Genomic DNA, 14,161 nt, shown 5'->3' with positions numbered 1-14,161 from the left:
TGTCCCCCCACCCACCCCCCCTCCCCCCCGCCCACCCCCCCCTACCCCCCGCCACCCCTTAAACCAGCTTATATTTCACCACTTTTCTATTTTTCCTTAGTTCTGTTGAAGAGTCATACGGACTCAAAATGTTAACTGTTTTCCTCTTCACAGGTGCTGTCAGACCTGTTGAGTTTTTCCGGTTATTTTTGTTTTTGTTTTGTGCTGTTTGTAGGAATTTGCTGTGCACAATTGGCTGCTGTGTTTCCTAAATGGCAACAATTACCACACTTAAAAAAAAAAAGAACTGCATTGGTGTAAAGCAATTTGAGACATCCAGTTGTGGTGAAAACTGCAAGTCCTTTCTTTTTTAAGAATTTTCAATTTTAAAATGTTAATAAATTTTACACTGACTTTCCTGTTTAAAGCTCCCTCCCAAAGCAATGATGTCACCAGTAATTGTCTGTGACATCTTAAATGCTTATTGTCTTCTAAGATTGTCATTGGTCGAATCTGATTTGTGTGGGATGTCAACAACCTGATGTTGCTTCACTCAGCTGATCAATGGGAACCGGCAGTATGTGCTGACCACCATATGCTATAGTTTGTGTTTAATGATTTACAGTTGCATCATACTCAAGAACCCTAAAGTGTAATCCAAATTAAGTGTCAATCAGTCACAGAAAAATGAAGCTTTAAAGTCTTCAAATGATGTGACTTTCAGTAGCTCATCAAGGAAAGTTTTATTCTCACACTCACTTGAAAATTTTCATGTTAAGACCATTAAGCACCAACAAGTCTTGACTAAGCAGTCAACCATCCATTTTGTTCTTAAAGCTAACTAACACAACAATGGCCTCCAGTTAATATTCTCAACATGCTGTTCAAATCCCTACATGGCATCATCCTTCCCTGGTAGAAATAACATTAGGAAGCAATTATAACTTTAGATTCTGCCAAGATAGAGGTTTGGAACTCTCTTCCACAAACAGCAATTGATCATCACTTTGAAATGACTGGCAGAAGTGTGATGCAGGTCAGCATCACTGTGAGGAGACTGGAGGACTGTGAAGCAGGTCAGCATCACTTTGAGGAGACAGGGAGGAGTGTGAAGCAGGTCAGCATCAACTGTGAGGAGACAGGGAGGAGTGTGAAGCAGGTCAGCATCAACTGTGAGGAGACAGGGAGGAGTGTGAAGCAGGTCAGCATCACTGTGAGGAGAGAGGGAGGAGTGTGAAGCAGGTCAGCAACACTGAAGTGAAAGACAAAAAAAAATCAAACTATGACATCACTGGAAAACCAAGAGTTGATTGGTTGGTGAGTATTGCTGCTGCTTTTTCTTTCTCCAAGTTAGACTCGGTGAATGGCAGGTAATAGCAAAGTCTTAAAACAGCGTGAGAGTGAGACTTCATTTGGTAAACAGCGGGAAAGAGTGAGAATGGAGTGGAGCCATCCACAACCACCAGGAGCTAGTCTGTGGGTTCAGAGCCCTTGATCAGAAAGAAAAAAATGAGATATGACATCACAGAGAAGCAAGTAGCTGGTTAGCTGGTGAGTTTTTCCTATTTATCGTAGCTAAACTACAGATATATCTGGTGATTTCTAACTTTCTTTTTTTGAAAGTAACATTTACTATTACTAGTAATGTGTATTAAATATTATTAGGGTTTATCTGTACTAGTGAGGTTTAATCATATTGGTAAGGATTATTAATAGCAGGAAGGTTTACTGGTATGGGTAAAGGTTTATTAGAGGTAACAAGGTTATTAACTAGCAGATAGAGGAATGGCAGGGTTGCTCCAACTTCTAGAGTGCATATCTTATGCATTGTGGGAACTCTAGGATACTTCCTGTATCCTGGATAACCATTTGTGCAGCAAGTGTCATCAGGTAGAGCAGCTTGAGCTCCAGTTTTCCAAACTTGAGCAACAGTTGGTGTCCCTGTGGTGTATCCATGAGGCTGAGATATTTGTAGATAGCATGTTTATAGATCTGCTCACCCCACAGTTTAAGAGTATACAGGGAAGGAGGGAATGGGTGACCACCAGATGGGCAAGTAGAAACAGGTAGATAGTGCATCTTGCTCTCCAAAAAGTATTCCATTCTTCATACTGATTAGAGTGATCTGGGAGTGCACCCAGAGCCAAGTCCATGACACCATGGGTGGCTCAGCTATATAGGGTATATGAGGAAGACTGGAAGTGCAATAGTGATAAGTGATTCAATAGTTGGGGGAATACACAGGAGCTTCTTCAGCTAGGATAGTGTGTTGCCTCTCTGGTGCCAGGATCAATGGTGTCACTGAATGGCTGCAAAGTACCCTGATGGTTGTGGGGCGGGAGAGAATGAACAGCCAGCAGTCATGGTTGACAATGGAATGAAAATTGCAAAGGCAGAAACAGAGATATGAACCTACAATCAAAATTTATGGTGCTAGGTTGGAAATTAGCAAGCTGGACCACCAACATAATTATCTCTGGATTACTCCTAGCACTACACACACATGAATATAAAAATAAGATGACAAAGCTGGTGATTGTGTGGCTGGAGAGATTGTTCAAGAGGGAGGTCTTTAGATTCATGGGACATTGGGTCCAATTCTGGGGAAGATGGGCCCTGTATAAGTCAATGGGTTGCACCTAAATAGAGTCAGGACTGAATTCCTTGCAGGGCATTTGCTAGTGTTATTGGGTAAATTAGCTTGGCAAGTGTGTGGGAGCCAGGAGGAAATATCAGTGGGGAGTACCAAGGTTCACAGTATACTGGGAGAGATAGATAGCACTAGAGTGGGGAATAGTAAGTTATTAAGTGGGGTCATAGTAAGCAAGAAAGTAATAAAGTCTAAATCAGTGTTAATGTGCATTTTATGTGAAGGCATGGAGTTTGCTTAATAAGATTGGTGAGTTACAGGCACGATTGACATGTGGTAATATGATATTGTGGCTGCAACAGAAACTTGGCTCAAAGAACAGAAGGACTGGGTGTTAAATATTCCTGGATCCAAGGTGTTTAGTTAAGATAGGAAAGGAAGAAAAGGGGAGGAGTGGTGGTATTGATTAAGGAGAGGGTATTCCAGAGGAGTCAAGTTCAGAATCTATTTGGCTAGAACTAAGGAACTTTGCTCAGTGTAGTCTATAGACCGCCAACTAGTGGAAAGGTTGTAGCGGAACAAATTTTCAAGGAAATTGCAGATAGGTGAAAGAATTATAAAATAGTTATAATGCAGGATTTTAATTATTCAAATATAGACTGGGACGTAGTAGTGTGAAGGGCAGAGAGGGACAAGAGTTCCTGAAGTGTGTTCAGAAACATTTCTTACAGCAGTATGTTCCATTCCAAAGAGAGGAGAGGCACTGCTGAACCTGGTTCTTGGGATTGAGGTGAGCCCAGTGGATCAAATACCACATTTAGTGAACAATGATCATTGTATCATAAGGTTTAAGTTGTCTATGGAAAAGGACAAAGAACAATCCTGAGTGCGAATAATTAACTGGGGGGATGCCAACTTCAGTGGGTTAAGAATGAATCTGGGCAGAATAAATTAGAATCAAAGATTGGCAGGGAAAATGGTAGCTGAACAGTGCGCTACCTTCAAAGAAGAGATAGTTTGGGCACATTTAAGATATAGTCCCTAGGAAGGGAACGGTATGGTAAACAAATCCAGAGCTCCTTGGATGACAAAACACTTTGAGTGAAGTAACTTCCCCTCAACTCAGTCCTAAATGATCAGCCCCTTATCCTGAGACAGTGTGCCCATGTTCCAGCTTCCCCATCCATGGGAAACAATCTCTCAGTGGCTACCCTGTCAAGCCCATTCGCCCTTTGGTTCGTATCAATTTCAGTCTGACTTCATCCTGTGAGGTGCCAGGGGACGTGTGACTAGGAAAACAGTTTTCTGGTGTTAATATATCATATTAAAAGATTGTTTTCAGCTAGACGATGAACTCCAGTTAATGTTGTAGGTTTCCATCTACGCTTTTGCCATTGGGCTATCAACTAACTGCCATTTATTCTATGGATGTAAAGCCTCTCTATGATTAATCTTGGAACTGCAAAACTCTGGATAAGTTGTTCCATCTTTTTCTGACTGTTATAAAGTTCATTTCCACTGGTATCTCTTTAAATGACGTGATTAAGTTACACACTTCACAACCTAGCACTGCTGACACGTAATGAACAAATCAGGAGACATGCGCAGTCGACTGGGAACTGCACTGGGCCAAAAGGCATCTGATAGATGGTGCTGCTTGTTGGTCTGTATACGTGCGACAAAGCAATTATTTAACTCCCCAGTGTCAGCTAGGCCTAGTTATATATTTGCGGCAAGCATGTCCGGGGAGCACTTCAGTCATTATGAACTGGGTGGAGAATAGGACAGTATGCGATTCTCACTGAAACACCTGCTACAATGCAAAATGAAAAACTGCCAGTCACCATCAACACGTGTCAGTGTGAATTTATGTGGTTCTGTTGAAAAATGTGCAGATAGCTCTAACGATATGTGTCACTAAATATATGTTTTTTTTCTTGCCAACACTACAACTATGGTGCTCCATTTCGCTCGTTCAGAGTAAAAGTTATGCAATCGAAATCTCAAAAATGCTTAATAAATAAACTTCCGAAGGATCGAAATGTTTTATATCATTAGCGATGGTTTCATTCTATATTCCGCCTATTCTTTCTACTGTTTTACTGTAATTGCGCATACCTCTCCCATTCAGTAAAAGACAGGAAATCCAGTTTTTTACTACAAAGGTATTACAGATTGGAACTGGCGCAATGCAATGTTTCATGAATGTCCTCTGTGGAAATTAGGATAAGAGAAAAATGAATCGCTGTGCATTAAAGGCCCCATAGACCGCTAGCCCATTCCGTTAATTTTTAAGAGACGGGTACTAGGGCAATCCAGCTACAGCTTCCCAATTTTGTGTATGAAATAGGAATGTCAAATGTTGTGATATCCTTGTTTCCTCTAGGCAGGCTATTTGCAGAGGTATTACAATGAAGTTAGCCTAATTTTGAAAAAAATATAAAACTCCTTTGCTACCTCTCTTTGTCTCGCTGTAATTACTTTTAACTCAAAGCCTGTTTTTTTTTGTCGTAGGAAGATAAAGAGCGGTATTACATAATTACATAAGGTTTAATGATCAGAAACAGACCCTATGGCTTCACTGCTCTAGTGTTTATGGTCCATGTCAACCTCCTCCCATCTTTTTCTGTCGGTATCAGCATACCCGTCTATTCCTTTCTGCTTTAATTTCTTATCAAGCTTTCCCCTTAAATGTGTCAGCTTCCGCTTAAATCATCAGATATGTTCGTGAATAGGTAAGCTACCTCCCTGCATCTACCAGTTCCAAGAAAATACTACTGGGGCGAATGCTTTCAGCGGTATGGCAGCTCACCATGAAAAGAGCCTCTTCCACAGTAAAGCACGTACCATGAAACTGCCTTAAGCCCAACCGGGGCAGGGGGAGATGGGGGCTGGGGGACAATCATATTTTAGTAAATATCAATTTCAATTCACAAATACACAATATTTTTCAATGTGCTTAAGAGAAAGAATTACCCCTCCCACTACCCCCACCCCCACCCCTCACCCCCAGTTAACGTCTTTCATGAACTCGCTAAGTCCCAAAAGGCTTTAAGACCAATTAAAAACATTTGGAATTGTATTCACTGTAGTTTTGTGAAATGCAGCAAGGTCCCACAGGCAGCAATGAGATAGTAACCAGATAATCGGTTTTAATGGTGGTGATTGAGAGATAAGTGTCAATGCAATTATATTTGGCAATGCATTGCTAACACACTCGGAGAATTCCACTCTCTGAATGGTGCCCTGGGATCTCTTGTGTTTACATGAGAGAGTGGATGGGCCTCGGTTTACCGTCTCATCTGGAAGACCACACCTGGGACAGTCCAGCAATCCCTCAAGTACCGCACTGAAGTGTCAGCTTAGAATTTGTATTCAAGTCTCTGGAGTGGAACTCAAATGCTACCCTGAACCAAGGCTGACACAAAGGCTGAAAAGTTACAACAAGATGGCCTAAATTATCTAGTGAGAGAAAAATGACACCGAGCAACAAGTGGTGGAGAAAAAGGTGCCTGTCCATTGAAACTTCAGCATCAAAATTCCCACAGAGCCTGTAGAATCATAGAAACGTTACGACACAGTGTGAGGGCATTCAGCCCATCGTGTCTGCGCCGGCCGATAAAGAAAGAATAAGAACTAGCAGCCATTCTAATCCCACCTTCCAATGTCTGGCCCCTAGCCTTGCAGGTGACACAGCACTTCAGGCGCTGATCCAGGTAACTTTTAAATGAGCCGAGGATCTATATCAAATCTATCACTCAGCTCCTAATTTTATGCATATGAACTTAATGGCAAGTAGCCAGAGTATGTTCTTTTTCCCCAGAAATTAAAACTGCATTGCCAATATTCCTTAGATTCATTCACCCCTTCTTCGTGGGCTAGAGTAATCCAACAAGTCACACAGTTGCATTACTCTCACATACTTATTTAGTCAGAGTCCAATCCAATCGTCAACAATGAAATATGAGTCCCAGATGTTAGATATGGTTTGGTTATGGTTAAAATGCGTTTATATTCTTTTAGGTCCATTTTAAATCTCAGGCCACCTACTCTGTGCACGTTTTATTACGGCGGCTGGGGGAAGCAGTAAGATGCTTGAGTATCAAGTGTATTTTCATTTGTGTTTACGTTGCGCAGATTTCTATATTTAAGAGGATGGGAATTTCGATAGTAGTTGGGCAGGAAAACAAGTTTATTAAAAATTCTAGCAACTTTCGAACGCCTTGGCAGTAAAGCTGCTTAAACTCAAATTAGTTTATTTACTTCCGTGCCAAAGCTAACTGCTTTCACGTCTATCTATGTTTCTTATTCGTTGACACCATAATCTTATATTAGGAAATTAAGTGGCTACCCATACAGAGCTGAAAGGTGAGGTAATTTTCCATTCCTCTGTTGTAAACTATCTGAGTACATTCTGTACATCAGTCATTTGAGAAGAACGAGCAATTGTGGCAGGACATGTAATCTGTGCAGATTTCAAATCCTGAAAGCTAAATTTCAACACAACTCTTGGTCATTATAAATAAAAGTTTCTAATTTATTACATTTTCCATTCAGTTGCCGTTACCCCGGTTCACCCTAATGTACTCTCATTCTGACTATGTTCTTGTCACCCGAGTATCTTTGATCTTATACATGGACCGGAGCATCTAGTTAGTGTAGTCCTAAATGTGTGAAAAAATGTACAAGTTGGAAGCTCGTTTATGGGATTTCATACCTTTTACGCTTCTAATTTTAGAGGTGAGATCTGAAAGAAATATATATATTTCCACTTTTGTGGCTTGAAATAAGACGGCTTCAGACCAATATTTTCAGTTTAACTGCTGGGCTAGTTAATAGTTACTAAATCTGAAAATGTAGATTAATAAATATTTAACTGCAGCTGTGTAACAAACGTGTTACTCCATTTTGCCATAGTTCCCCAGACCTTTCTCTTCCTTAGTATTTGCACAGTTTTGTATCTTTCGTGATCTATTGCACCATTCCACTCATGATCCCTTTTTACTGACTGTACCAATCTGCCTCTTATTTTTCAGCCCATGAGGAAGGGCCCAGAACTTCATTTTAAGCATCTAAGTTCGCCTTTGAGGCGGCTGGCCTTTGTATCCAATGTTTTCTGTTTTTACTCTCAGCTTGGACGATGTTTTACCCATATCAGTTCTATGACTAATAATGTCACCAAATCGTTGACTATGAATCGGAAGGTAACTGCTTCAAGGAAGTGAACTCTGGGATATGGTGGCTGGGTACAATTTAACCAGTATCGCTCCATTATTGTGTTCGGTGTCCTTGCTTGACTGAACTCACCTTCTATCAGAAACCAGTGAAACTTTTCGTTCACTCCTTCGCAACATAGTGTTTTCAAAACCTTCGGAACTACAAGTCTGCGGCCTAGCATAAAACAGGAGGTACATCAGGCCTGGGAAATACATATCGCGCACATTCGAGCTATCCAGTTCAACAGTCCTCCATCTGAGACAGCAATCTGAACAATTTATAAGTATAGATAAAACCATATAGTTTATAATAGGTAGGTACAGGAATCAATTAATATAGAAGTGAAAAGAGGCAAAATTTGATTGGTATGTTTTGACAGATATACACCATCGATTTTACAGAATCTCAAAATGTGTTTAATGACCTGAATTCTGTTGAGGGTTACCTTGTTGTAGATCTGAAGCATATACATGATTTAGTAAGTATTACTATTCTCAGTTATATCTAATCCCCAGTTAATTGGAATCCCACAGACAATAACTTGGGCGGTGGATTTTTTAAGAGGCTTTTTAGGGTGTACTTTTGTCAAGACACCTCATTGTTTAAAAATCGTGTCAGTAATAATCACCCTTGCCCCCGTTTCCTGGAATGTTTTAATTGCTATAGATGTTAATTTAGGCCACGTAGCCTATTGCTTCGTCATTTTGCATGTTTTTACAAAATTAAACTCAGTCAAAAGATGGCTTTTGAATAGCAGACAATACCGCCCTCAGTTTTTAAAATGTTGCAGAAATCATGGGCAGCGTAAATCGCGCAATTTAAGTCGCAGCTAACGGCACATTGTACATTAAATGAGTAGAATGAGAACGATCCATTCATGAGCAGTATATTGATGAGCAGTGATCGACGTTTGGCAAACGCTGTGACGGTCAGCCTTGACACGATGAGAATTAAACGGGCGATCGTTTATTCCATAAGCTTATCTCACGGCAGCACGTAAATTCAGGCATCGCAATGTTTGGAAATTGCAAACAATGAAAACTGCAACCGTTACAAGTTCTCTCGGGAGCTTTCAGAAAATCGAAGCTAGTTGGTCTGTGCCAAATAGTTTAGTGTGATTCATTGAACAAGATACGAATATTGACGCCATTGCAAAACGGAAACTAAGAGAAACAAGTTGGAGTTGATTAAGTATAACTTTTAATGTCATGTCGGTCCTATTTTATTAACAGTATCTACATTTTTGATATCAACCATGCATTATGTATAAAAAGTCTTAACTTACTATTTGAATTTCCACAATAAAACCTGGAACAGAAGAGTCATGACTAGGACTGAGACAATTTTGGTTTTCGTGAAAAGGATCCACTGCTATGCTTCAATGTATAGTTGTGTATGCGTTGCCTTATTGAGAACGAACAGTCCCAAATAAATGATTTGGCAAATGCGTGTAACGTTATCTCTTCGGACTTTAGTGCAAAGCACAGTTTCGGCGTTACTGTACTAAACATTAAGAATGTTGCATAGTTGAAGCTCAGCATTGGGTTTTGTAAAACGCGTCTTAATACCTTGTAAAGCTACAAAGTAATATTCTTCCACCTTATTGCATCACGTGAGGATAAATGTTTATTGTATCGTGTGGACGAGGCCAAACTCACTCGAACATGGGCGATCTTTATATGCAAAGGGTTAAATATTAAAAAAAGCACAATGCAGAACAAAATGAAGAACAATAAGCACCAAAAGCGTATCAGCATTCGGTGTCCCGATAGTCCTGTAACAAACCACACCATCAGTGAGGTCGATATGAAATCAAATGATTTGCGATGATGGATGATGCGCTCATTCAAAGAGGATTGCTTGATTTATTTTAGGTTGGACCAGGGTTTATTGCAATAATTTTTCCTCCGATAATATAAATGAGGTTAGCTACAACGAGTTGAAAGAATGAAATCAAGGAGAGCTCCCAGTAACTAATGTTTATAATACGTACTAAAATCCCATCGAGCACTTTGAACTTGCTCTGCAGTCCTCCCATGCTCATTCTAACAAGACCTATGAAGTTAAAAAAATTCTAATGCTTTAACACCGCAATATATTGAGTAAGCAAAGGAGACTTTATAGACATTACCTATAAAGTTATTCTTTCCATGTTGTAAGTCCATAGTCGTGGTGGAATATTATGTCGCCGGAGCAGTGAACATGTTCTCATTCTGTCATCATGTCTTTGGGTGTTAAAACGCACACATGTCCTGTTCGGTTCTTCAGCCACAGCAACCCAGTCAATTATTGCACATTTGCACCAACTAAAAGTGTTAGAGGCAAAACAAAAGCGTTGAAGATAATCAAAAGTCTTTTGCTTCATTTTTTTTTGTTTTAGTTTCGTAACGTGGAACAGTTTCACCTTTAATGTAGGATTTAGACAAGTCCACTCATCTGTGACCTTAGGAAAGACATGGAAGGGAATGTCGTGACAGGATAGTTTACAGAGCTGGAGAAGCTAACCAGAGAAGGGGATACTTGCGGTAGACTGAAGCTTAAGGCGCCAGCTGGTGTGTTTTCGTGATATAAAATGGGAACTCTCACAATCCTCTGGGCATTGTGAGAAAGATTGACCGCTTCCAGGTCTGCGGCCAACTGCCTTTTCCATTTGTTTCTCCGATTTTGAAACCAGATTTTAACCTGGGTCTCGGTCAGGTGAAGGGAAGCGGCAAGGCCCGCCCTCTCGGAGCTGCTAAGGTAACGTTTCATGTCAAAAGTGGACTCCAGCTGGAAAACTTGACTCCTGCTGAACACGGTGCGCGTTTTCTTTTTGCGACCGGATTTCTGGTCAGAGTCCGCCTGGCACTTGACAGCCGGGTTGCTCTCCGCCTCTGACCTCCTCCCCTGCAGTAGCTCGTCCCCTTCTTGGCTGCAGACCTCCTTGTGGTTGTCTCCTTTGTCCGAAGCTGGCGGGGAGTCCAGATCACTGGCTGTGAGAGAAAAACAGTGCTCTTCCTCGGAGCTGGGGCTCCCTTGTTTCGGACCTGTGGGCACGAACAGAAATGGCAGTTACAGGTCAACTCCCGGATTATTTCAGGGGCCGAGGCGAATGTATTAAACAAAGGGAAGTGAACAGTAAAGGTTGTTAGTATTGTGACTGCCTGGTACTGTGTGAAATAATCTCTTCAGCAAGGACTGTGTGTTGCTCTACCTATTATCACCAAGGTTACATTAGCTGTAACATTACTACTTGCAAGAGGCATGACTCTGGGATCATTATCTTTCGGATAAATCCAACAAAATCACCTTTATTTCGATCATTACTTCTTGATAGCAGCCTATAAAATTAAAGAACTGACAGATTGGTTCCAATCTCACACACAGTGGGACGTATTTTTCAATGGGAAATTGGGGTGGGGGGGATTATTTGCAGTTTGGAAACAATGAAAGCAGCAGCAGGTTCGGGCCCTGAACGAGCACAGTACAGTTAAAGACACGAGGCTGGGTGGGAGGGAACTGAAACACAAAATGTGGAGAAAATGCATCCAAACGAGAAGAATCAGTCGTGCTTGTTTTCCAAGCTGTAACCGGCCAGCCACGTTAACACCGTGGCTAAGGGTAGAAGATACTTGTAAAAATGGGGAGGGATTTTCAGTGCCTATTGCCTGGGTATTATGTTAGCCCGTTTTTGATTTCAAATTTCTAAACCATGTTCGCAGGTCGGCCTCACTGTTTTATTTTGGAGTGGGATTAGTGGGGAGCACCGGCCCACACGATTCTCACCGTTAACCCAGGCCATGGGCCGGGAGGCGGAATCAGACTACAATGGGGCTCATGTCATCAGCATGATATTCTCGGACAGGTTTTTTATCTGAATGTAAAAAGCTTCCACGAGGGCAACCGGCCTCCCAGCCCGCGGGACGTTGACAAATTAACTGCCCCAGTGTTTACAGCATTGACATCGAAAGCAAGCGGAAAACTCATCGTCTAAACCCCGAAGCCATTTCTTGTCAGCATTCGGCTAGCGGGGGACCCATACCAAGGCCCGGGACGGGGGGGGGGGGGGGGGGGGGGGGCGGGGGGGCGCTGCGGCCCTCCTGCTGTTTAATGATTCCCAGCAAGAAGAGAATGAACTTACTGTGTGGACTGGGGCAGCCGGCACATCGGGGCTGAGCCCCCGTGTACCACTCTAACATGCTTTCCCTGAGTGGAGAGGTCTGTGCACAGAAGCCCAGGCTGGAGATCTGACAGCAGAGCTGGCTGCAATGCTCCCCCGCTGTCCCGTTATGGAAAAGGCTCGATCTGGGAGGCACCTGCCCCGCGTTCTCCTCCCTTCTGTCCGTCGCCTTCCCTTTGCTGCTCTTCCGCAGCAGGTTCTCTATGAAGAAGGAAGAAACCTGGGCAGGCGGCGTGCCCTGAGCCCCCGTCACTTTGTCCGGCATGGTGTTCTTTTTATCGGCGAGTGGAGGGACGGGGTCTATCCGCTCAAAGCCCGGGCGGCGGCTCCTTCCCCTGTTAAACGAGGAAGACCGAATTTTCCTCTGGCGGGAGAGCGATTCCCCGAGCGATCATCGCAATCGGCAGCGAAAAGCAGGACCCCAGCGAACGGCTCCTCTCCCTCTCCGCAAACCATCAGCACCAACACATCGTCCACTCGGCGCCAGTCAGTGAGGAGAAGTGGGGGAGGGGAGTGAGAGGTGGTTTGGGGTGTGTGTGTGTTGGGGGGGGTGGGGGGGGGTGGGGGGGGAGGATTGTAAATGATGAAATTAAAATGTCAGCCGAGTTAAATGCTTAACATGCAAAGAGTATACCCACGGATTGGACGGGCACAGAGGCAAATGGGATTACTCAAGAAAATAAGAGAATTGCTTGCAATGAGTTCACTGCTCTGTGTTCAGACCGTGTGCCTGCGGCTACAGAGGCTTGTCAGTCAGTGCCTTTATTTAGGTCAATTAGGGAACAAATCACAAATCAGAATCCAGATCTAGGTCTCGCATTCCACACAGTGAGAGAAAGAGTGATGCGGGTGTGTGTGTGGAGGGGGTGGTGGGGGCGGTTTAAGGAGGTGGGGGGGGGGGGGTGGGGGGGAGCTTCTGCAAACATAATAAGCTATTTCCTATTGGTTGACACTAGGAATTCACTTCCTGTCAGTCCCCCCCCAAAAATGGTCCTCCTGTCACACTGTAGTTAGTGGCAGACCGCTGAATGCTTTCTGAGGTGCATTTTGCCGGCTTCGGTACTTTGGCTTGTTCCCGTTGCAAACTTTATCAGTGTGGGCTAAGACGAAAAGTAAGATGTTCTGTTTGCCTATTGACTGATTTATCTTGTCCGGGGACTTAATGGTGTTCGTGGGACCAATACTGGGCAGGGTTTCCAAAACGATTATCCATTTGCAGACCCAGTTAACATCGGTGCTTTTGATTTAGAATTGATTTGCATTGTCTATTCGAAATCTCCATTATTCCAGTAAAATTAAATGTGATTTTGCACTTTGCCCGGCGGCGAAAATTTAAAAAAGCCTTTCTTCTCCCGGAGTCGCTGTGTCGTAAAAAAAAGTGTTGAATGAAGCGTATCCACATTGTGTGTTCAGCAGTGCCATCCAATTTAAAACATGGGCAGAATTTATTGAGGGATAATTGCCCATCCTTGCATAAAGTGAATTGAACTTGACTGTACATTTACTGTGAAGCCGCCTCTTACTGCGCATTTTATCCAGTAATCGGTTTTAAACTCCCTCTCATTGTTGTTGTCTTGTAGTTTTAAGCCTGATCATGCTCGGTTCAAAGGACGACCAGTCACTGCAAATGTCAGCTTAACTCGGCGTCTTTGTGTTTTTTTTTTATTCAGCCAGGTTCATTGCAATTCAATATATTGAGCTGATTTTCAGAACCAGACATGAGCACTTGTATAGGTGAGTGACTTCTATTAAATAATTGAATCAGAACAAAAAACGTACAAATGGCATTAAATCGTTTTGTTTTTCACGATGCCGCTGATACATTGCCTATTAAAAGAAACAAAACAATTTCAAATGAAAACTAAAGTGGCAATATGATTGCAACAAAGCACCATATTGGTTGGGGTACTTGCCTTTCACTGTTTGTGCCCATTGTACTTTTGAGTTGTATAATTTGTATACTTTCTATTGTATGAAGCTCTTGCATATAACTGGGTTGCTATGCAGTAAATGGCGATGATTCAAGTGAGGGATCACTTGGCTATATCAAGGAGCACAATATAATCATAAACCAACCCCTACAACTCATACTTTTGACCACAATATCGGCTGGAACTGTGCAGAGTGTGCGTACTACAGGTTGAAATGAGGCATCCTCTGCGTCCCTGCTGCATTATCTCTGCTACAATATCTCTACTGAAAATTAACCCATTTTT

The 14,161-nt window shown here is 42.5% G+C and overlaps 1 protein-coding gene across 1 annotated transcript; it reads right to left on the bottom strand.

The window, feature by feature from the left end:
* Positions 1-10,204: 10,204 nt before the first annotated feature.
* Positions 10,205-12,210, bottom strand: hmx1 (H6 family homeobox 1). Its single transcript, XM_041180099.1, has 2 exons — positions 11,907-12,210; positions 10,205-10,812 (listed from the first exon to the last, which is right to left on the bottom strand). Exons 1-2 carry the CDS (start codon positions 12,208-12,210, stop codon positions 10,205-10,207), a joined length of 912 nt encoding a protein of 303 aa, XP_041036033.1.
* Positions 12,211-14,161: the final 1,951 nt, after the last annotated feature.

This window comes from Carcharodon carcharias, chromosome 1 (assembly GCF_017639515.1).
Source record: "Carcharodon carcharias isolate sCarCar2 chromosome 1, sCarCar2.pri, whole genome shotgun sequence".
Classification (NCBI taxonomy): Eukaryota; Metazoa; Chordata; class Chondrichthyes; order Lamniformes; family Lamnidae; genus Carcharodon; species Carcharodon carcharias.
Note: the sequence above shows the minus strand (reverse complement) of the source record. Positions and strands in the feature narration are given on the sequence as shown.

Coding starts and splice junctions, on each gene's coding strand:
- hmx1 (XM_041180099.1), bottom strand. CDS start 12,210: ATGCCGGACAAAGTGACGGGGGCTCAGGGCACGCCGCCTGCCCAGGTT. Junction 10,813..11,906: donor CGGCTGCCCCAGTCCACACA/GTAAGTTCATTC, acceptor TCGTGCCCACAG/GTCCGAAACAAGGGAGCCCC.